At 43.6% G+C, this 22,337-nt stretch overlaps 1 protein-coding gene and 1 long non-coding RNA gene across 2 annotated transcripts; one reads left to right on the forward strand and one right to left on the reverse strand.

Annotated features, from left to right (window-relative positions):
• Positions 1-11,464: 11,464 nt before the first annotated feature.
• LOC133560513 (zinc finger protein 568-like) lies at positions 11,465-15,398 on the forward strand. Its single transcript, XM_061913109.1, has 2 exons — positions 11,465-11,624; positions 14,509-15,398. The coding sequence occupies exon 2, from the start codon at positions 14,556-14,558 to the stop codon at positions 15,219-15,221; it is 666 nt and encodes a 221-aa protein (XP_061769093.1). The 5' UTR covers positions 11,465-11,624; positions 14,509-14,555; the 3' UTR covers positions 15,222-15,398.
• On the reverse strand, positions 13,944-15,488 carry LOC133560514 (uncharacterized). Its single transcript, XR_009808469.1, has 2 exons — positions 14,616-15,488; positions 13,944-14,524 (listed from the first exon to the last, which is right to left on the reverse strand). It is a non-coding gene; the product is annotated as an uncharacterized LOC133560514 (long non-coding RNA).
• Between the last annotated feature and the right edge of the window lie 6,849 nt (positions 15,489-22,337).

Below are 22,337 nucleotides of genomic sequence, written 5' to 3' on the forward strand. Positions count from 1 at the left end.
CATTGCAATCAGAAGCATTTAAAGAAGTGACAAACATTCGATCAATAAACGCATAGAGAGAAACGGGCCATGAAGGTCACACTCCTTACAGCTCATGAGTAGGAGGACGAGTGTCAATCGCCTTGGGCTTTGCCCCTCCCCATCGCTGCTGGTTGCCAGGGTAACCTGGCATGTTGTAACTGTGCATGGAGCCGAGGGAGCTTCTAAACAGATCATTATTACATTGGACTAAATGAAAGGAGGAGGGGTGGGTCAGGGGAAGGATGGAAGCAGACGACGGGATGCATGCAGCGAAAGGTCTGGGGTCAAGGTAAAGATATGGCCCGCTTAAATTATATCTTTATTACTGTAATGGTTTAGATTGTTTGGAACATGCCTCCCTGGGGAAGTGTTTAGGGCACATCCGAACAGTAGGAGGCCACGGAGAAGACCCAGGACACGTTGGGGAAACTATGTCTCCCGGCTGGCTTGGGAATGCCTCGGGATTCCCCGAGAGGAGCTGGACAAAGTGGCTGGGAGAGGAAAGTCTGGGCTTCTCTGCTTAGGCTGCTGCCCCCGCGACCCCACCTCGGATAGGCGGAAAAAGATGAATGAATGGCTGGAACATGGATGTGATGTTACTTTGAAGTCCATCACATAATTACGGTTTCACAATTCAACATCTCTGAAAAGGACCAAAAAAAGAAGCAAAGCTTATTTAATCCTAGCCCGATGCAGCAATTTGTTCATTTCCTGTGTTTAACATGTACCAATTTACCAATTTTATACTAAAAGCAAAAAAGATCTGTAATAGTAAAACTTTGTAGATAGATTATTCAAACATAAAGAAAAAATCAATAAGTAAAGGAGTAAAAGTTGGCAGTTTGGTATTGAATAAGTACAGCATGTGTCATAAATATTACCTTAATTCATGATAAAATAATGAAGAGCAAATATATATACACTACTAAAACTAGTAAGTAAATTGTATAACGAATATAGATGGCATAAATCAGGGGTTCCTATCCTTTTTGACCTCGGTGCCCAACTTTTCCACAACAGAGGGGACCAAGGTCCACTCAAATATCAACTCTGAATAATGATCTTACTCTTGATTTTATTCGTAGTCAATAATTTTTTGTAACCTACTTACAGTTTAACAGTCAAACAATATGAAACCATGCTTTAATCACAAAAAATATTATCAAGGCTTTGGTCAGGCTAATTACAAATATAAATACCAATCAAATATACTGCAAAAGAAGGGACTCATAAAAACTGATGAAAAATAAATTGACATACAATTACTCGGTGATAAAATAATACATTTTTAATTGAATTAATTAATCCATTCATCTTCTCAATAATCTGTCAATAAAATTGAAAGTACAAATGAAAATACAGCTCCACCACTTCAGGCCTATTTTTTGCAGTTAAGGAACTTCTCTGGGACGTCTTCTTTGTTTGATGTATGTCATTACTGCCACAAGTGGTGGAAAGGTGTGTTACAATGGAGTACTTCTGCAGCCCATACATAAAAAACATATTTTTTTGGTGGCCCTCGAGAGGGCACGAGCAGCCTAACAATTGGCCCCAGCCCTTAAAAACACATTGAGTAATAGACAGATAAATGCACTGTATAATCAATGAGAGATTTCCTATTAAATAATACAATTCTGGGTAATGATCAGAAACTGTTATAAATTCAACAACAATAAACGAATGAATTCAGGTTAAATTATATCAGATTTTTGGGGTTTTGTGTAGTTTTTCATTTGTTTACTGTTTCTTCCTGTTTATCGCCCTAAATTATGGTCTGCTTTTGCGGTTCGGTTTTCGATGACTTTACCTCTGCCTCTGAACGCTATTCTCCTCACCAGTTCCTATTTGCCAGTCAGGGGAGTTTGTCTGCCAGTGTTGCCCACCTCTCAATTGTGATTTATTAACTTAGGTATGTGCCACATTGTTCTGTTGTACTTGAGATCCTGCTCGACTTGTGTTATTTTCTTCTGCATGGCAACTAATTAGATAAAGTTCTTATCTGGAACTAGCCTACCATCTCTGCATCCTGATGTTACGCCAAAAGCTGAAATGTGCCACAGTGACACTGATTCGGCATTCTTTCTCATACATTCGAAGCACCATATGATGGTTCATTTTTTAGATTGGTCTGGTAGTTCATTATAAGTATTGTTTAGTTTGGTGTTATCTATAGCAGTGTTTCTTAACCATAGGATCATTGTTGGGCTACAAGCGCACCCTAGAGCAAGGGTGCCAAACTCATTTTAGCTCAAGAGCCACATGGGGGGAAATATATTCCCACGTGGGCCGGATAGGTAAAACCATGGCATAATAACTTAAAAATACAAATACGACAACTTCAGATGGTTTTCTTTGTTTTACTTCGGCCCAAAATACAAACAAGCACATTCCGAAACTGTAGATATCATATAATTCTCTTGACAAAACACTTAAAGTTAGTTGAAAATTTTGAGGAAAATATTGGCGTTGTTTTAAAAACACCATAGGAACACAATTAATTCGGACTGAATCAAGTTAGTTGAACATGTTGAGGGAAATATTGGCGTTGTTTTAAAAACACCATAAGAACACAATTAATTTAGACTGAATCCCAGTGTCTACAAAGCTATTAAACTTTAAGTCACAGCCCATCTAAGATTGAAAAAAAAAAAAAATAAATAAACTATTCTATGGATCAACTACCTCATTTGTCATGTCCACATAATAATCTTATGCTAACTCAACTAATCATAAAAACTAAGGAAGAAACTATTCAAGAGGGTTGAGTTACTCCCTGCCTTCTAGGCATCACTGTGCATTGATAGAAAAATAAAAGCTGTGCAATGTGTGAACAACTTTAACAAACCAAAAATAAAAACTTAAAAGACAGACAGTATTGCAGTATATCACACACACAGAAGACACTTATTTTCACAGAAATATATCAATGTGCAGTGTCTCATGCAGCATTTTAAGTGGGGTTACCAACTCGTGTTTGTTCTACTTTGTGTCGAGGGGGAGGAGTCACAGTCCCGCTTTACTGTGTACGTCTTGCTTGGTATATTTGCTCACTTTGGTATAAACTATTTGCTTTGACTAACAGGCTTGCTATTGCAACATCCAGTGGACACATTCAGTACAGCAGTTTATTTCATTTAAAAATGCAGCTCAATTTTGCACATAGCAAAGCAAACTCATCTCGCCAGCCAGATTAAACTTGTTCGCCGGCCTAGAAGGTCCAAGCTGTGGTCAGTGATATTCAGTTGTAATATATTTTTCCACCACTTGTGGCAATATTGGTAATATCAAACAAACAGAAGAAGCCTGGAGCTGAAATCATGGAGAAGTTCCATCCATCCATTTTCTACCGCTTATTCCCTTTCGGGGTCGCGGGGGGCGCTGGCGCCTATCTCAGCTACAATCGGGCGGAAGGCAGGGTACACCCTGGACAAGTCGCCACCTCATCGCAGGGCCAACACAGATAGACGGACAACATTCACACTCACATTCACACACTAGGGCCAATTTAGTGTTGCCAATCAACCTATCCCCAGGTGCATGTCTTTGGAGGTGGGAGGAAGCCGGAGTACCCGGAGGGAACCCACGCATTCACGGGGAGAACATGCAAACTCCACACAGAAAGATCCCGAGCCTGGATTTGAACCCAGGACTGCAGGAACTTCGTATTGTGAGGCAGACGCACTAACCCCTCTGCCACCGTGAAGCCTCATGGAGAAGTTCTTAAGTGCAAAACATATGACTAAAGTGGTGAAGCTGTATTGTCATTTGGACTAAAATGTAATTGACAGTTTATTTATGAAACATATTTAGTATTAATTTAGTTGAATTTTTTTGCGAAACATAATTAGACTCCATGTACATTTATTTTTTCTATTTGTCCCTTTTGCACTATATTTGATTACTATTTGATAGCCTTGATGGTAAACTTTGTAGTTAATACATGCTAATTAATACGGACAGTGACATTGGAAAATGTAGTAAGCTAAACTACAATTTACTCTCAATTAAATGTAGCTAAGCAACAGGAGAAGCTATCCCCAGAGAATTGTAGCAAGCTACACTTCAAGCTACACTGTAAAAGTAGCTTTTTACATCAACGTTCATTTAACAGCATTAAATCTATGGGCCCACGTGTTTAATGTTAATGTTAATGTAACTGAGAGTGTACAAATAAGGGTCCATTACTATTACTATCTGTCATTTAGCTGGGACACCTCTAGGGGTCCCCGCACCCCACAGTATTTATCTATTTATTTTGTATTTTCTTTGGCCAACCCCTATAATGTTATTCATTTTCTTTGCGTACAGTAAAAAACAGCTTTTATCTATATTTTGACAAAAAAAAAAAAATGAATTGTGTGTTGTTTTGGGAACAGTTGGTAATGGTTATGTGCAATACAACTTTTCATGAACTCTTAATGTGTGTTCTTAAATTTGTGTTGGGCGTCTTAGATGAAGAGAGCAGTTATGATTTTGGTTTACAGAGGAAACAACTGAAAACTAAAGTTCCATCCATCATCTTCCGCTTATCCGAGGTCGGGTCGCGGGGGCAACAGCCTAAGCAGGGAAACCCAGACTTCCCTCTCCCCAGCCACTTCGTCTAGCTCTTCCCGGGGGATCCCGAGGCGTTCCCAGGCCAGCCGGGAGACATAGTCTTCCCAACGTGTCCTGGGTCTTCCCCGTGGCCTCCTACCGGTTGGACGTGCCCTAAACACCTCCCTAGGGAGGCGTTTGGGTGGCATCCTGACCAGATGCCCGAACCACCTCATCTGGCTCCTCTCGATGTGAAGGAGCAGCGGCTTTACTTTGAGTCCCTCCCGGATGGCAGAGCTTCTCACCCTATCTCTAAGGGAGAGCCCCGCCACACGGCGGAGGAAACTCATTTCGGCCGCTTGTACCCGTGATCTTATCCTTTCGGTCATGACCCAAAGCTCATGACCATAGGTGAGGATGGGAACGTAGATCGACCGGTAAATTGAGAGCTTTGCCTTCCGGCTCAGCTCCTTCTTCACCACAACGGACCGGTACAACGTCCGCATTACTGAAGACGCCGCACCGATCCGCCTGTCGATCTCACGATCCACTCTTCCCTCACTCGTGAACAAGACTCCTAGGTACTTGAACTCCTCCACTTGGGGCAGGGTCTCCTCCCCAACCCGGAGATGGCACTCCACCCTTTTCCGGGCGAGAACCATGGACTCGGACTTGGAGGTGCTGATTCTCATTCCGGTCGCTTCACACTCGGCTGCGAACCGATCCAGCGAGAGCTGAAGATCCCGGTCAGATGAAGCCATCAGGACCACATCATCTGCAAAAAGCAGAGACCTAATCCTGCGGTTACCAAACCGGAACCCCTCAACGCCTTGACTGCGCCTAGAAATTCTGTCCATAAAAGTTATGAACAGAATGGGTGACAAAGGACAGCCTTGGCGGAGTCCAACCCTCACTGGAAATGTGTTCGACTTACTGCCAGCAATGCGGACCAAGCTCTGGCACTGATCGTACAGGGAACGGACCGCCACAATAAGACAGTCCGATACCCCATACTCTCTGAGCACTCCCCACAGGACTTCCCGGGATACACGGTCGAATGCCTTCTCCAAGTCCACAAAGCACATGTAGACTGGTTGGGCAAACTCCCATGCACCCTCAAGAACTCTGCCGAGAGTATAGAGCTGGTCCACAGTTCCACGACCAGGACGAAAACCACACTGTTCCTCCTGAATCTGAGGTTCGACTATCCGACGTAGCCTCCTCTCCACTACACCTGAATAAACCTTACCGGGAAGGCTGAGGAGTGTGATCCCACGATAGTTGGAACACACCCTCCGGTCCCCCTTCTTAAAAAGAGGAACCACCACCCCGGTCTGCCAATCCAGAGGTACCGCCCCCGATGTCCACGCGATGCTGCAAAGTCTTGTCAACCAAGACAGCCCCACAGCATCCAGAGCCTTAAGGAACTCCGGGCGGATCTCGTCCACCCCTGGGGCCTTGCCACCGAGGAGCTTTTCAACTACCTCAGCGACCTCAGCCCCAGAAATAGGAGAGTCCACCACAGATTCCCCAGGCACTGCTTCCTCATAGGAAGACGTGTTGGTGGGATTGAGGAGGTCTTCGAAGTATTCCTTCCACCTATCCACAACATCCGCAGTCGAGGTCAGCAGAACACCATCCGCACCATACACGGTATTGATAGTGCACTGCTTCCCCTTCCTGAGGCGGCGGACGGTGGTCCAGAATCGCTTCGAAGCCGTCCGGAAGTCGTTTTCCATGGCTTCCCCGAACTCTTCCCATGTCCGAGTTTTTGCCTCCGCGACCGCTGAAGCTGCACACCGCTTGGCCTGTCGGTACCTGTCCACTGCCTCCGGAGTCCTATGAGCCAAAAGGACCCGATAGGACTCCTTCTTCAGCTTGACGGCATCCCTCACCGCTGGTGTCCACCAAGGGGTTTTAGGATTGCCGCCCCGACAGGCACCAACTACCTTGCGGCCACAGCTCCGATCTGCCGCCTCGACAATAGAGGTGCGGAACATGGTCCACTCGGACTCAATGTCCAGCACCTCCCTCGTGACATGTTCAAAGTTCTTCCGGAGGTGGGAATTGAAACTTTTTCTGACAGGAGACTCTGCCAGACGTTCCCAGCAGACCCTCACAATGCGTTTGGGCCTCCCAGGTCTGTCCGACATCCTCCCCCACCATCGCAGCCAACTCACCACCAGGTGGTGATCGGTGGAAAGCTCCGCCCCTCTCTTCACCCGAGTGTCCATAACATGAGGCCGCAAATCCGATGACACAACTACAAAGTCGATCATGGAACTGCGGCCTAGGGTGTCCTGGTGCCAAGTGCACATATGGACACCCTTATGTTTGAACATGGTGTTTGTTATGGACAAACTGTGACGAGCACAAAAGTCCAATAACAAAACACCACTCGGGTTCAGATCCGGGCGGCCATTCTTCCCAATCACGCCTCTCCAGGTTTCACTGTCGTTGCCAACGTGAGCGTTGAAGTCCCCCAGTAGGACAAGGGAATCACCCGGGGGAGCACTTTCCAGTACTCCCTCGAGTGCTCCCAAAAAGGGTGGGTACTCTGAACTGCTGTCTGGTGCATAAGCACAAACAACAGTCAGGACCCGTCCCCCCACCCGAAGGCGGAGGGAGGCTACCCTTTCGTCCACCGGGTTGAACTCCAACGTACAGGCTTTGAGCCGGGGGGATACAAGAATTGCCACCCCAGCCCGTCGCCTCTCACTGCCGGCAACGCCAGAGTGGAAGAGGGTCCAATCCCTCTCGAGAGAAGTGGTTCCAGAGCCCTTGCTGTGCGTCGAAGTGAGTCCGACTATATCCAGCCGGAATTTCTCGACTTCGCGCACTAGCTCAGGCTCTTTCCCCCCCAGTGACGTGACGTTCCACGTCCCAAGAGCTAGCTTCTGTAGCCGAGGATCGGACCGCCAAGTGCCCTTCCTTCGGCTGCCGCCCAGCTCACAATGCACCCGACCTCTATGGCCCCTGCTATGGGTGGTGAGCCCATTGGAGGGGTGACCCACGTTGCCTCTTCGGGCTGTGCCCGGCCGGGCCCCATGGGAACAGGCCCGGCCACCAGGCGCTCGCCATCGTGCCCCACCTCCGGGCCTGGCTCCAGAGGGGGGCCCCGGTGACCCACGTCCGGGCGAGGGAAATCTGGGGCCATGGTTTTTCTTCTTCATAAAGGTCTTCGAGCTGCTCTTTGTCTGATCCCTCACCTAGAACCTGTTTGCCTTGGGAGACCCTACCAGGGGGCTTTATGCCCCCGGACAACATAGCTCCTAGGATCATTGGGACACGCAAACTCCTCTACCACGATAAGGTTGCAGCTCAGAGAGGAGAAACTAAAGTTTGGTGGCATTGTTTTCTCTAAACGCATACATTTGCATAAATATGGCTAAGGACATGCATTATTGTGGTTTTCCTGCCATCTTCATCACTAAAGGAAAAATCGAATTTCAACATAGAGTTAGTTGATCAGGTTCTTGATTGTGGTCTGGGGGATGTTGGTTAAATGGCTGCGCCGAGTTGATATTAATTGATTGATTGATTGAATTTTTTTTTTGTAGATTGCACAGTACAGTACATATCCCGTACAATTGACCACTAAATGGTAACACCCGAATAAGTTTTTCAACTTGTTTAAGTCGGGGTCCACGTTAATCAATTCATGGTACAAATATATACTATCAGCATAATACAGTCATCACACAAGTTAATCATCAGAGTATATACATTGAATTATTTACATTTTTTACAATCCCTGGGGTGGGAAGTGGAGCGGGGGGAGGGGGGGGGGGGGCTAGGTTTGGTTGATATTAGCACTTCAGTCATCAACAATTGCATCATCTGAGAAATGGACATTGAAACAGTGTAGGTCTGACTTCATAGGATATGTACAGCAATTAGTGGATATAGAGAGATCAAAAAGCATAATAACAAGTACATATGTACATTTGATTATTTACAACCCGAGGAGGTGGGATGTGGTGGAGGGAGAGTGTTAGTCTAGGGTTGAAGTTGCCTGGAGGTGTTCTTTTAGGAGAATGAGTTAAGACCTTTGTTAGATGGAATCTGGGTTTAACGTGGTTTGTGGACCTCCCCCTGGTGTTGTGGTTATTGCGGTTAAGGAAGTATTTTGACATGTACTTCGGTATCAGGAAGGTGTAGCGGATTTTTTAGACTAGGCTCAGTGCAAGTTGTTTTACTCAGTCCTCCACCCTGAGCCAGCCCACTTTGGAGAAGTGGGAAGGAATGAGGTGTGATCTGGGGTGGAGGTCTAGAAGTAACCTGACTAGCTTGTACTGGGATGTTTTGAGTCTAGATTTGAGGGTTTTTGAGGTGCTGGAATACCAGGAGGTGTATGCGTAATCGAAAAAGGGTTGAATGAGAGTTCCCGCTAGAATCTTCATGGTGCCATTGTCGGCCAGACAGGAGATTCTGTAGAGAAATCTCGTTTGTTGGATGACCTTTTTGATTACCTTAATTTACCTTTTGATGACCTTGATATAGATATTGGCAAAAACTGGAACACGCTGTCCTATACTGCATCCGCAGCATTCTAACCATGGCTCACTGGATGACATGTCCGGTGATATACTGCATGCAAGAACTGGGATGATTTTTAGCTACCAAGAATAGTTTATAGATCCTTGCAACATGGGGCTGTGCATCATTATGCTGCAAGCATGAGGGGATGGTCATGGATGAATGGCACAACAGTGGGTTTCATGGTATCTCTGTGCTTTCGAAATGATCATTGTCCGTAACATTTGTCTACTGTACCAGTAGACAGTAACCCACGCCGCCCTGTATGCTTTCTGTCATCTGCCCTCAACAGTGAAAACATGGATTTATCTGCATGTGAAGAAAACATCTCACCAAAGTGCCGGATGCCATTAAAAACTTTTATGAATGCCTCTATGGCTGCAAACATGTGGACACCGCAGGGCCACATCCAGAAAACAAGATGTTATATTATGTTAAACATGAATGAGACAGAGGGTGATCAAAAATGATTGTACAAACCCCGTTTCCATATGAGTTGGGAAATTGTGTTAGATGTAAATATAAACGGAATGCAATGATTTGCAAATCCTTTTCGACCTATATTCAGTTGAATGCACTACAAAGACCTGATATTTGATGGTCAAACTCATAAACTTTTTTTTTTTGCAAGTAATAATTAACTTAAAATTTCATGGATGCAACACGTGCCAAAATAGTTGGGAAAGGGCATGCTCACCACTGTGTTATATAACATTTTCTTTTAACAACACTCAATAAACGTTTGGGAACTGAGGAAACTATTTGTTGAAGTTTTGAAAGTGGAATTCTTTACCATTCTTGCTTGATGTACAGCTTAAGTTGTTCAACAGTCTTGTTGTCGTATTTTACGCTTCATAATGTGCCACACATTTTCGATGGGAGACATGTCTGGACTGCAGGTGGGCCAGGAAGGTACCCGCAATCTTTTACTACGAAGCCACGCTCTTGTAACACGTGGCTTGGCATTGTTTTGCTGAAATAAGCAGGGACGTCCGTGATAACGTTGCTTGGATGACAACATATGTTGCTCCAAAAGATGTATGGACCATTCAGCATTAATGGTGCCTTCACAGATGTGTAAGTTACCCATGCCTTGGGCACTAATGCACCCCCATACCATCACAGATGCTGGCTTTTGAACTTTGCATCTATAACAATCCGGATGGTTATTTTCCTCTTTGTTACGGAGGACACCATGTTCACAGTTTCCAAGTATAATTTGAAATGTGGACTCGTCAGACCACAGAACACTTTTCCACTTTGCATCAGTCCATCTTAGATGAGCTCGGGCCCAGCGAAGCCGGCGGCGTTCTTTGTGTTGTTGATAAATGGCATGCGCTTTGCATAGTAGAGTTTTAACTTTCATTTACAGATATACTGACCAACTGTAGTTACTGACGGTGGTTTTCTGAAGTGTTCCTGAGCCCATGTAGTGATATCCTTTACACACTGATGTCAGTTTTTGATGCAGTATCGCCTGAGGGATCAAAGGTCCGTAATATCATCGCTTATGTGCAGTGATTTTCCAGATTCTCTGAACCTTTTGATGATTTTACGAACCGTAGATGGTAAAATCCCTAAATTCCTTGCAATAGCTTGTTGACAAAATGTTGTTCTAAAACTGTTCGACAATTTGCTTACAAATTGGTGACCCTCGTCCCACCCGTGTTTGTGAAGGACTTTGCATTTCATGGAAGCTGCTTTTATACCCAATCATGGCACCCACCTGTTCCCAATTAGCCTGCACAACTGTGGGCTGTTCCAAATAAGTGTTTGATGAGCAGTCCTTAACTTTATCAGTATTTGTTGCAGACTTGCCGGACTTCTTTGTCACGTGTTGCTGGCATCAAATTCTAAAGTTAATGATTATTTGCAAAAAAAAAAAAAAAAAAAAAAAAAGGTTTATCAGTTTGAACATCAAATATGTTGTCTTTGTAGCATATTCAACTGAATATGGGTTGAAAATGATTTTGTATTCCGTTTATATTTACATCTAACACAATCCCCAACTCATATGGAAACGGGGTTTGTACATGTGGACCCTGATCTGCAAAATGATAATCGATCAATGAGCCACTAACAATTATTTAGTAAGGGTTTATTCAAATCTGATAAGATCGATACCATGGGTACTAAGCAGTACTGGATCGATACTAGTGTGATGAGATTGCTACTCTTATGTATACTTTTACAAATCCGTGTTTTTGTTGTTGTTGTTGTTTTGTTTTGTTGTTCGTTTAGGACAACGCTGATATTATTATAGCCTATATTGTTACTACAAAACTAGTTTAGTTCTCCTAAAATCTTTGTCCCAGCTGTGCTTTTTTCTTTCTGATCATGATCAAAAAGCTGGCACATTAATTTAGACGCTGCGTGTTTCCGCCCGGATCATACTTGTCCGTACCCTAAAACGGAAATACGTTTATGAAGCAACAGCGCTGCATGTAAACAAAAAGACAGCAATTGAGTCAAATTAAATGTTTGTGGCGCTTCAGTCTTCATCAAAGGACAGCCTGGATACGACTGATATGGTAAAAGTATTATGGCGATCTTTATCTCTAATGTAGTCGATTCGAGATAGAGTAGTCCAAAATTGTACTCTCATGATATTACATGGACTTTGTTTCAATTAGTGCACTTCTTGTATTTATACTTGACAGTGTGTACTCACAATAGGTATTTAGTACAGTGATGGACTTGCGTTCGCAATAATAATTCATGTTACGACCCATTTACTTGTTGCGTCACTTCTTTTTCGTATTTTACTGCAATTTATATGTTTTCCAGTCTTTTAGGGAATCGTTCTGGATGTTTATTTTGCATATTAATAACTTACAAGAGGGGCCATCCATCCATTTTTTTAAACCGCTTGTCATATCTATTATGATGCTCACTGCATTTCCCAAATTTTGTCGACTATTTGCAGTACTATTTTGAGTTGTGAGGTTTATATAGTGCACAAGGGTCAAACTCAAGGCCTGGGGGCCAGATCTGGCCCACCTGATCATCTGATATGGCTCACAAACATTTGGAAATAATATGCATTAATAAGGATGGATGGAATAAGGTACTTTATGTATTTGTTTTTCCATTTTTACTGAACAAATATATGTACTGCATGAAATTACATAAATTTTATACTTCAATAGCATACAATATTGCAACAAATATTAAATGATCATACTTTATAAAAACATTTTTGTCAATAGTAAATTAGATACTTAAATATCTGCTTAATTTAGTATTTTAAAGCAAGTTATCCATCAAATTGTACATTGTAAAAATGATAGTAGATGTAATCGTGAAATCTACAGGTTTTTTTTTACAGCACATTGCTGTACAATGAAAAAATGACTACTGTTTTTATGGTAACATTCTGTTTATTGAGCTGGCAGTTTTTTTTTGTTTTTTTTTTTTACCATAAAACAACAAATGTAGATTTTGCAGTAAAAAAAAAAAAAAAGGTAAAACGTTTGTTTTTTTTACAGTATATTACTTACTTACTGATGCACAGTGATGGAGACTTACCAAAATGTGAATCTTAAAACTCACCATTCGATCCGATTTCCATTTTTGATTTCCATTCTCGTTTCAGAATCGACTCTCAATTCAACACGATTCTCGATTCTGTTGCAATATAATATTTGGTATAAAAATGTTAATGAAAATTTGTAAATGCAGGTTACGAGTGACAAAAGCTCCTCTTAGCTGCTGACTTATGCCTTATATGAGCAACTTGAAAAAAAAAAATGGATTCTTTAAACAAAATCGATTTTGGAAAATTAAGAATCAGTTTTAAATCATATTGATTAGAATCAAGATTCAGATGTAAATCACTTTTTTCAGCACCCTTACTTACCACCCTGAATATTCAACACCTTAGAGCAGGGGCGCTCACACTTTTTCTGCAGGTGAGCTACTTTTCAATTGACCAAGTCGAGGAGATCTACCTCATTCCTATTATAATTTATATTTATTTATTTATGAAAAAGACATTTTTGTTAACAAGTTAATGGTGTTTAATGATAATACAAGCATGTTTAACAAACATAGATTCCTTTCTTTCATGAAGACAAGAATATAAGTTGGTGTATTTGATTCTGATGACTTGCATTGATTGGAATTAGACAGTGGTGCTGATAACGTCCACATTTTCAAATGGAGGAAAAAAAAAAGTCCTCCTTTCTGTCCAATACCACATGAAAGTGGTTGGATTTGGCATCTCATTTGTCCAACTTGCAAACTCGTTTTTAAACACTTTGTTATGAGAGTAGCATATGTGTGTGGCCCTTTAATGTCTGGCAGCAGGTGAGTGACGTCAGTGAGAGTGCGGGTGGGCAAGCAAGTGAGAAAGCGGTCGCTGAGGGCGGGGGAGAAATACATTGGCATCAAACTCCGTAGCTTGCTAGCTTGTGCACGCTAGCTTTCTGAGACTCTTATTTTGTTAGCACAGGCAGGATGAAACAGGTCTTTTATGGTGAAGACAGGAACAGTGTGGTCGGTCTTTAGAGTTTTGACAGTAGGTACGGAGTCTCTAGAAATAAAATGTGTTTCTCTGCGTCCGCCCTGTTAGTGATTTTTTTCTTAAATATGAGCTCGCAGCAGCCAGCGTCATCTCACAAGATCCTCGGGTGCCGAGAATGTCAAACAACTGACGAAAGTGAAGTCTTGGTATGATTGATGTTTGCTCATTTTTATGTATATTTTTTAATGCCTGGCTTGATCGACTGACACACCCTCCGAGATCGACCAGTCGATCACGATCGACGTAATGCCCACCCCTGCCTTAGAGGAAGGGGAGGGACTAACTTGTGGTTGTAGTCCACTACTAAAAAAAGGAGATGGAGAAGTCAGTTGGTAAATATTGCAATTGTCATTTTTGGTACACTCAGGAAAGTACACAGTGTACACTACCTAATTGAAGTGTACTGACAGAAGTATTACGTTTGAGAAATAGACCTGTACTCCAAAAAAATTGTCTGTGTTCCAATTTGCGCACTCCCACACTTACATTTGTACACATGTGTAAATTGAAACGAAAAATGCTGTGCACTGTGATTACTTAGATGTTGCACTCAAATTGATCAAATTGGCAAAAAAATTGGGACTAATTTGAGTGGTTGCAATTCAGTACTAAAATTAGATGAAAGGGAGAATGTTATGGTCATTTTTGGTAAATGCACAATGACTAATGGATTTGTCAACTTTCACACATAAAGGAACTAAGTACACAGTGTACACACACAGCATTGAAGTGTAATGTAAGTGTGGAAGTTCATGATTTGGAACACAACACAGTAAACAGCAGATTTCAAATCAGAAGTCACTTGTAATGAGTGATGACATGGATGCTGGTTTGGAGGGTTTTTCCATGCGTCGGTGTGCTTCATGACCATCTGCTCTTCTGCTTCTCAGCTGCCGTGTTAACCATCTGTGAAAGGAGGGAGGGACGATATTACGCCATGGAACACACACAAACGCTTGATCATCACCGGACGCTTGACGCTGACATAAAGTTGTACCTATGCGGCGTGTGCGGCAAATCCCTTAGTGACAGTCGCTCTCTGTCCCGCCACAAATTGACGCACTCGACTGAGCGTGCTCACGGCTGCCGGACGTGCGGGCGATGCTTCAAGTTGGCAGAAACGCTGCGGCAGCACGAGAAGATCCACGTGCGAGGAGAGCGCACATTCCTGTGCGATATATGTTGCCAGATGTTCTGGAGTAGCGAGCAGCTGAATGTGCACATTCGGCGCCATAGCAGTGAGCGGCCTCACCGCTGCCACTTGTGCAGCAGGGGCTTCGCCGCTAGAGGGCTCCTGACTGTGCACATGCGTGTGCACACGGGCGAGGCGCCTTACCACTGCCCTGACTGCGGCCTGTCCTTTAAACGCAAAGTGCACTTGGACAACCACATGACTATCCACTCGGGCGCCAAGCCCTTTGTGTGCGGCGTGTGTGGCAAAGCCTGCGCTAGGAGGACCTACCTGACCGTGCACATGAGGACGCACAGCGGCGAGCGTCCTTACAAGTGCAGCGTGTGCGACAGAGCCTTCACACAGAGTCACTGCCTGAAGACACACATGAAAAGCCACCAGGAGGAGCCAGCCTACCAAAGATTGCAGTGACACACTTGCGTGCAGAGGGTCCCTGTCCGGTCTTTCTGAACTTTACCGGCATCCCATCATCCTCCACCTTTCTGTCTGTGACGTCTCCATGCTGCCAGTAAATTAGCCTGCTAATCATTATTATTTTTTGGCTTTCTTTATCGTCACAAATAATAAATGGCAGATTCCACATACTGATCAGATTGTCTTTATGTAAACAACTCTGTTCTTGTCAATCATCTTGTCAAAACCAGGCATGACCTGCGAGCCTCCTTTTTATTTGATGAACGGCCAGCATAAGTGACATTGTCAAATGTGCTACTACTGTCTTGGCCTGAAGGGGGCGGCAGTGTCGCATTGAATCAGACAAGCCAGCTATATAGAAGTCAATGTGCTGGTGAGGGGGCATCAATGTTTCCTGTAAAGGCAATGCATATATATTGAAAATATATAAATCATAACATTCTTATTCCTCAAAAAACATGTGCTATTAATACAGAACATTTGAGTAGTTTAATCCTTACCTACAAAACTTATTCCCAGTTTCCTTGTTTCAACCGTACAAGGTAGCGGGCAGCACAATGTGCAGGCTTTCTTGTTTAGTTTTCCATCCAAACCATCTCGGCAGGGGCCTCTTTCCCCTTTAATGCAAAGCTACACAATGCGTTGAATATTGAAAGTAAACCCTAACCTACTTAATTCTCAATTATCATGTGTTTTACCCTATTGTCAATGGGGAAAAATGCTATTAATGCACGTTTTTATATGTAAAAATCACACCTTATGTCCCGTTACAACTATTTTACTTACAATACAATACTAATATTGGCGCCTATTGAGCTTTGGCCGATACCGGTATTAATATAATACTTATTTGGGTGTTACCATTTAGTGGTCAATTGTATGGAATATGTACTGTACTGTACAATCTATTAATACAAATTTCAATCAATCAATCAATCATAGTACATACTTTTATTTAGTAGTTGAAATTTTTTGAAAATTTTTGGTCCAGTGAAATTAGTCAAAAAGAGAATAATGCTAGGTATAAAAAACAAAACACTAATCTTATGGCATAATAGTACTTTTTTTTTTTGTTGTGTGAAATGTTGAATAGGTTTGATCAAAGGAAATTAACCAAAGAACGACAGCAAGTATGAAACCCATAACCTGATAACAAATGTATTGTTTTTAAAGTGGATTGTTATTTTCTATTTAGATGATCCATAGTGATCACAATAATTTATCAAATTAAGGGCATAATGCAGTCGGCTAAAAGATGCGGACACGTTTGATACTTTCTAAATTGCTTCTGCCTTTGAGACAGTTTAGCTGTAAGTAATATGTAAATAAAACTATTTGGTACTTGTTTATATTTACAAATGTTTGGTTTTAGACTGCAATATTTTTAAATTAAGAATACTTGTTATATAGCTTGAGTACTATTGTGTGCTGAGCTGTTGTGTAGCTGCTTGCTCCTGGTTGCCTATATACCATGTTTACCTTTTGTAAATAGCTTCACTAAAATCTTGTGCAGGAAATAAACAACCCGCTGTGCTTATTGTAGGACATTTGGATGTTAACTGGCTATTCAGCTTTGCACAAGTAAACACTGCAGAACTGCTTACATCGGAGATTTTAGATGCAAGCTGATATTATCTGATCCTTGTTTTTTTGCTGATATCGGGCCAATATCAATATTGGGACACCCCTATAAAAATTGTACCTTGGGAAATTATTCTCTATGTTTTTGTTTAAACCTTATGGTTAATTTTGCAACTGTATGCAGCACAATGTACAATGAAATGGTTTGGCACTTTGCCCCTGCCAGCTCATTGTGTCCTCAGCTCAAAGGAGCATGACATATCTAGTTATATCTACTGTATCTATGCACTGGACTATTTTGCATTTGATGACTTGATTGAAAAACAAACAGGCAAAAGGGTGATTGTGTCACTGTCAAAGCCACCATTCATGTTAATGCAGGTTCACATGTGGTGCCTTGTCTCATTAGAATCTGTCTTACATTCCAGATTTCATCCAGATGGCTTGGTGCTGTTTATTCACAACATCCACAGGAAAGGTGAGTGGGCATTTCCTGGTGCTGCTGTTTCCAGAGCAACATTCTGGTCATCCTGGTGCATGGATATTCAACTAAATTTAGGAGGACTTAAAGTGGTGCCATGAGGTATCAAAAGTTTGGACCTCAGTGTCCTCTGTGTTTTCTGGTTTGGTTAAAATGTCAGTGCAAGGATCTGATCGTGTGTTTGCAGTGGTCTAAGTTCCTCAGTACAACAGGAGCACTCTAGTGATTTTAGGATTTTGCTAAAAAATGTTAGTCTCTAAAGTTTTTAATTGGAACCGAGGGGCCAGTATGGTGTCATTCCTGGCTAGATTTGTACCCCAGGCTGCCAGTTAAATAAGCCTGTACTGGTAGTTTGGGTGGTCATAAACGCGGGCGATGTCAACCCGCTCGCTTGTGTTGCAGCCATAGAAGAAGTGGTGAAGATCGCTGGGCTGGACATCAATTTTGCCTTGTGGACGACCTTTTGCCCCTAGTAAGGATCTTCTGGATATTTTCGTTCTTCAGGGAAGCTGGTTCCTGAGATCAAGATGGCCGCCGACAGCAGCATCAGTAAGCGCTGACAGATGGTGGTCCAGAATCGCTTCGAAGCCGTCCGGAAGTCGTTTTCCATGGCTTCCCCGAACTCTTCCCATGTCCGAGTTTTTGCCTCCGCGACCGCTGAAGCTGCACACCGCTTGGCCTGTCGGTACCTGTCCACTGCCTCCGGAGTCCTATGAGCCAAAAGGACCCGATAGGACTCCTTCTTCAGCTTGACGGCATCCCTCACCGCTGGTGTCCACCAAGGGGTTTTAGGATTGCCGCCCCGACAGGCACCAACTACCTTGCGGCCACAGCTCCGATCTGCCGCCTCGACAATAGAGGTGCGGAACATGGTCCACTCGGACTCAATGTCCAGCACCTCCCTCGTGACATGTTCAAAGTTCTTCCGGAGGTGGGAATTGAAACTTTTTCTGACAGGAGACTCTGCCAGACGTTCCCAGCAGACCCTCACAATGCGTTTGGGCCTCCCAGGTCTGTCCGACATCCTCCCCCACCATCGCAGCCAACTCACCACCAGGTGGTGATCGGTGGAAAGCTCCGCCCCTCTCTTCACCCGAGTGTCCATAACATGAGGCCGCAAATCCGATGACACAACTACAAAGTCGATCATGGAACTGCGGCCTAGGGTGTCCTGGTGCCAAGTGCACATATGGACACCCTTATGTTTGAACATGGTGTTTGTTATGGACAAACTGTGACGAGCACAAAAGTCCAATAACAAAACACCACTCGGGTTCAGATCCGGGCGGCCATTCTTCCCAATCACGCCTCTCCAGGTTTCACTGTCGTTGCCAACGTGAGCGTTGAAGTCCCCCAGTAGGACAAGGGAATCACCCGGGGGAGCACTTTCCAGTACTCCCTCGAGTGCTCCCAAAAAGGGTGGGTACTCTGAACTGCTGTCTGGTGCATAAGCACAAACAACAGTCAGGACCCGTCCCCCCACCCGAAGGCGGAGGGAGGCTACCCTTTCGTCCACCGGGTTGAACTCCAACGTACAGGCTTTGAGCCGGGGGGATACAAGAATTGCCACCCCAGCCCGTCGCCTCTCACTGCCGGCAACGCCAGAGTGGAAGAGGGTCCAATCCCTCTCGAGAGAAGTGGTTCCAGAGCCCTTGCTGTGCGTCGAAGTGAGTCCGACTATATCCAGCCGGAATTTCTCGACTTCGCGCACTAGCTCAGGCTCTTTCCCCCCCAGTGACGTGACGTTCCACGTCCCAAGAGCTAGCTTCTGTAGCCGAGGATCGGACCGCCAAGTGCCCTTCCTTCGGCTGCCGCCCAGCTCACAATGCACCCGACCTCTATGGCCCCTGCTATGGGTGGTGAGCCCATTGGAGGGGTGACCCACGTTGCCTCTTCGGGCTGTGCCCGGCCGGGCCCCATGGGAACAGGCCCGGCCACCAGGCGCTCGCCATCGTGCCCCACCTCCGGGCCTGGCTCCAGAGGGGGGCCCCGGTGACCCACGTCCGGGCGAGGGAAATCTGGGGCCATGGTTTTTCTTCTTCATAAAGGTCTTCGAGCTGCTCTTTGTCTGATCCCTCACCTAGAACCTGTTTGCCTTGGGAGACCCTACCAGGGGGCTTTATGCCCCCGGACAACATAGCTCCTAGGATCATTGGGACACGCAAACTCCTCTACCACGATAAGGTTGCAGCTCAGAGAGGAGAAACTAAAGTTTGGTGGCATTGTTTTCTCTAAACGCATACATTTGCATAAATATGGCTAAGGACATGCATTATTGTGGTTTTCCTGCCATCTTCATCACTAAAGGAAAAATCGAATTTCAACATAGAGTTAGTTGATCAGGTTCTTGATTGTGGTCTGGGGGATGTTGGTTAAATGGCTGCGCCGAGTTGATATTAATTGATTGATTGATTGAATTTTTTTTTTGTAGATTGCACAGTACAGTACATATCCCGTACAATTGACCACTAAATGGTAACACCCGAATAAGTTTTTCAACTTGTTTAAGTCGGGGTCCACGTTAATCAATTCATGGTACAAATATATACTATCAGCATAATACAGTCATCACACAAGTTAATCATCAGAGTATATACATTGAATTATTTACATTTTTTACAATCCCTGGGGTGGGAAGTGGAGCGGGGGGAGGGGGGGGGGGCTAGGTTTGGTTGATATTAGCACTTCAGTCATCAACAATTGCATCATCTGAGAAATGGACATTGAAACAGTGTAGGTCTGACTTCATAGGATATGTACAGCAATTAGTGGATATAGAGAGATCAAAAAGCATAATAACAAGTACATATGTACATTTGATTATTTACAACCCGAGGAGGTGGGATGTGGTGGAGGGAGAGTGTTAGTCTAGGGTTGAAGTTGCCTGGAGGTGTTCTTTTAGGAGAATGAGTTAAGACCTTTGTTAGATGGAATCTGGGTTTAACGTGGTTTGTGGACCTCCCCCTGGTGTTGTGGTTATTGCGGTTAAGGAAGTATTTTGACATGTACTTCGGTATCAGGAAGGTGTAGCGGATTTTTTAGACTAGGCTCAGTGCAAGTTGTTTTACTCAGTCCTCCACCCTGAGCCAGCCCACTTTGGAGAAGTGGGAAGGAATGAGGTGTGATCTGGGGTGGAGGTCTAGAAGTAACCTGACTAGCTTGTACTGGGATGTTTTGAGTCTAGATTTGAGGGTTTTTGAGGTGCTGGAATACCAGGAGGTGTATGCGTAATCGAAAAAGGGTTGAATGAGAGTTCCCGCTAGAATCTTCATGGTGCCATTGTCGGCCAGACAGGAGATTCTGTAGAGAAATCTCGTTTGTTGGATGACCTTTTTGATTACCTTAATTTACCTTTTGATGACCTTGATATAGATATTGGCAAAAACTGGAACACGCTGTCCTATACTGCATCCGCAGCATTCTAACCATGGCTCACTGGATGACATGTCCGGTGATATACTGCATGCAAGAACTGGGATGATTTTTAGCTACCAAGAATAGTTTATAGATCCTTGCAACATGGGGCTGTGCATCATTATGCTGCAAGCATGAGGGGATGGTCATGGATGAATGGCACAACAGTGGGTTTCATGGTATCTCTGTGCTTTCGAAATGATCATTGTCCGTAACATTTGTCTACTGTACCAGTAGACAGTAACCCACGCCGCCCTGTATGCTTTCTGTCATCTGCCCTCAACAGTGAAAACATGGATTTATCTGCATGTGAAGAAAACATCTCACCAAAGTGCCGGATGCCATTAAAAACTTTTATGAATGCCTCTATGGCTGCAAACATGTGGACACCGCAGGGCCACATCCAGAAAACAAGATGTTATATTATGTTAAACATGAATGAGACAGAGGGTGATCAAAAATGATTGTACAAACCCCGTTTCCATATGAGTTGGGAAATTGTGTTAGATGTAAATATAAACGGAATGCAATGATTTGCAAATCCTTTTCGACCTATATTCAGTTGAATGCACTACAAAGACCTGATATTTGATGGTCAAACTCATAAACTTTTTTTTTTTGCAAGTAATAATTAACTTAAAATTTCATGGATGCAACACGTGCCAAAATAGTTGGGAAAGGGCATGCTCACCACTGTGTTATATAACATTTTCTTTTAACAACACTCAATAAACGTTTGGGAACTGAGGAAACTATTTGTTGAAGTTTTGAAAGTGGAATTCTTTACCATTCTTGCTTGATGTACAGCTTAAGTTGTTCAACAGTCTTGTTGTCGTATTTTACGCTTCATAATGTGCCACACATTTTCGATGGGAGACATGTCTGGACTGCAGGTGGGCCAGGAAGGTACCCGCAATCTTTTACTACGAAGCCACGCTCTTGTAACACGTGGCTTGGCATTGTTTTGCTGAAATAAGCAGGGACGTCCGTGATAACGTTGCTTGGATGACAACATATGTTGCTCCAAAAGATGTATGGACCATTCAGCATTAATGGTGCCTTCACAGATGTGTAAGTTACCCATGCCTTGGGCACTAATGCACCCCCATACCATCACAGATGCTGGCTTTTGAACTTTGCATCTATAACAATCCGGATGGTTATTTTCCTCTTTGTTACGGAGGACACCATGTTCACAGTTTCCAAGTATAATTTGAAATGTGGACTCGTCAGACCACAGAACACTTTTCCACTTTGCATCAGTCCATCTTAGATGAGCTCGGGCCCAGCGAAGCCGGCGGCGTTCTTTGTGTTGTTGATAAATGGCATGCGCTTTGCATAGTAGAGTTTTAACTTTCATTTACAGATATACTGACCAACTGTAGTTACTGACGGTGGTTTTCTGAAGTGTTCCTGAGCCCATGTAGTGATATCCTTTACACACTGATGTCAGTTTTTGATGCAGTATCGCCTGAGGGATCAAAGGTCCGTAATATCATCGCTTATGTGCAGTGATTTTCCAGATTCTCTGAACCTTTTGATGATTTTACGAACCGTAGATGGTAAAATCCCTAAATTCCTTGCAATAGCTTGTTGACAAAATGTTGTTCTAAAACTGTTCGACAATTTGCTTACAA

Source organism: Nerophis ophidion, linkage group LG10 (assembly GCF_033978795.1).
Source record: "Nerophis ophidion isolate RoL-2023_Sa linkage group LG10, RoL_Noph_v1.0, whole genome shotgun sequence".
Classification (NCBI taxonomy): domain Eukaryota; kingdom Metazoa; phylum Chordata; class Actinopteri; order Syngnathiformes; family Syngnathidae; genus Nerophis; species Nerophis ophidion.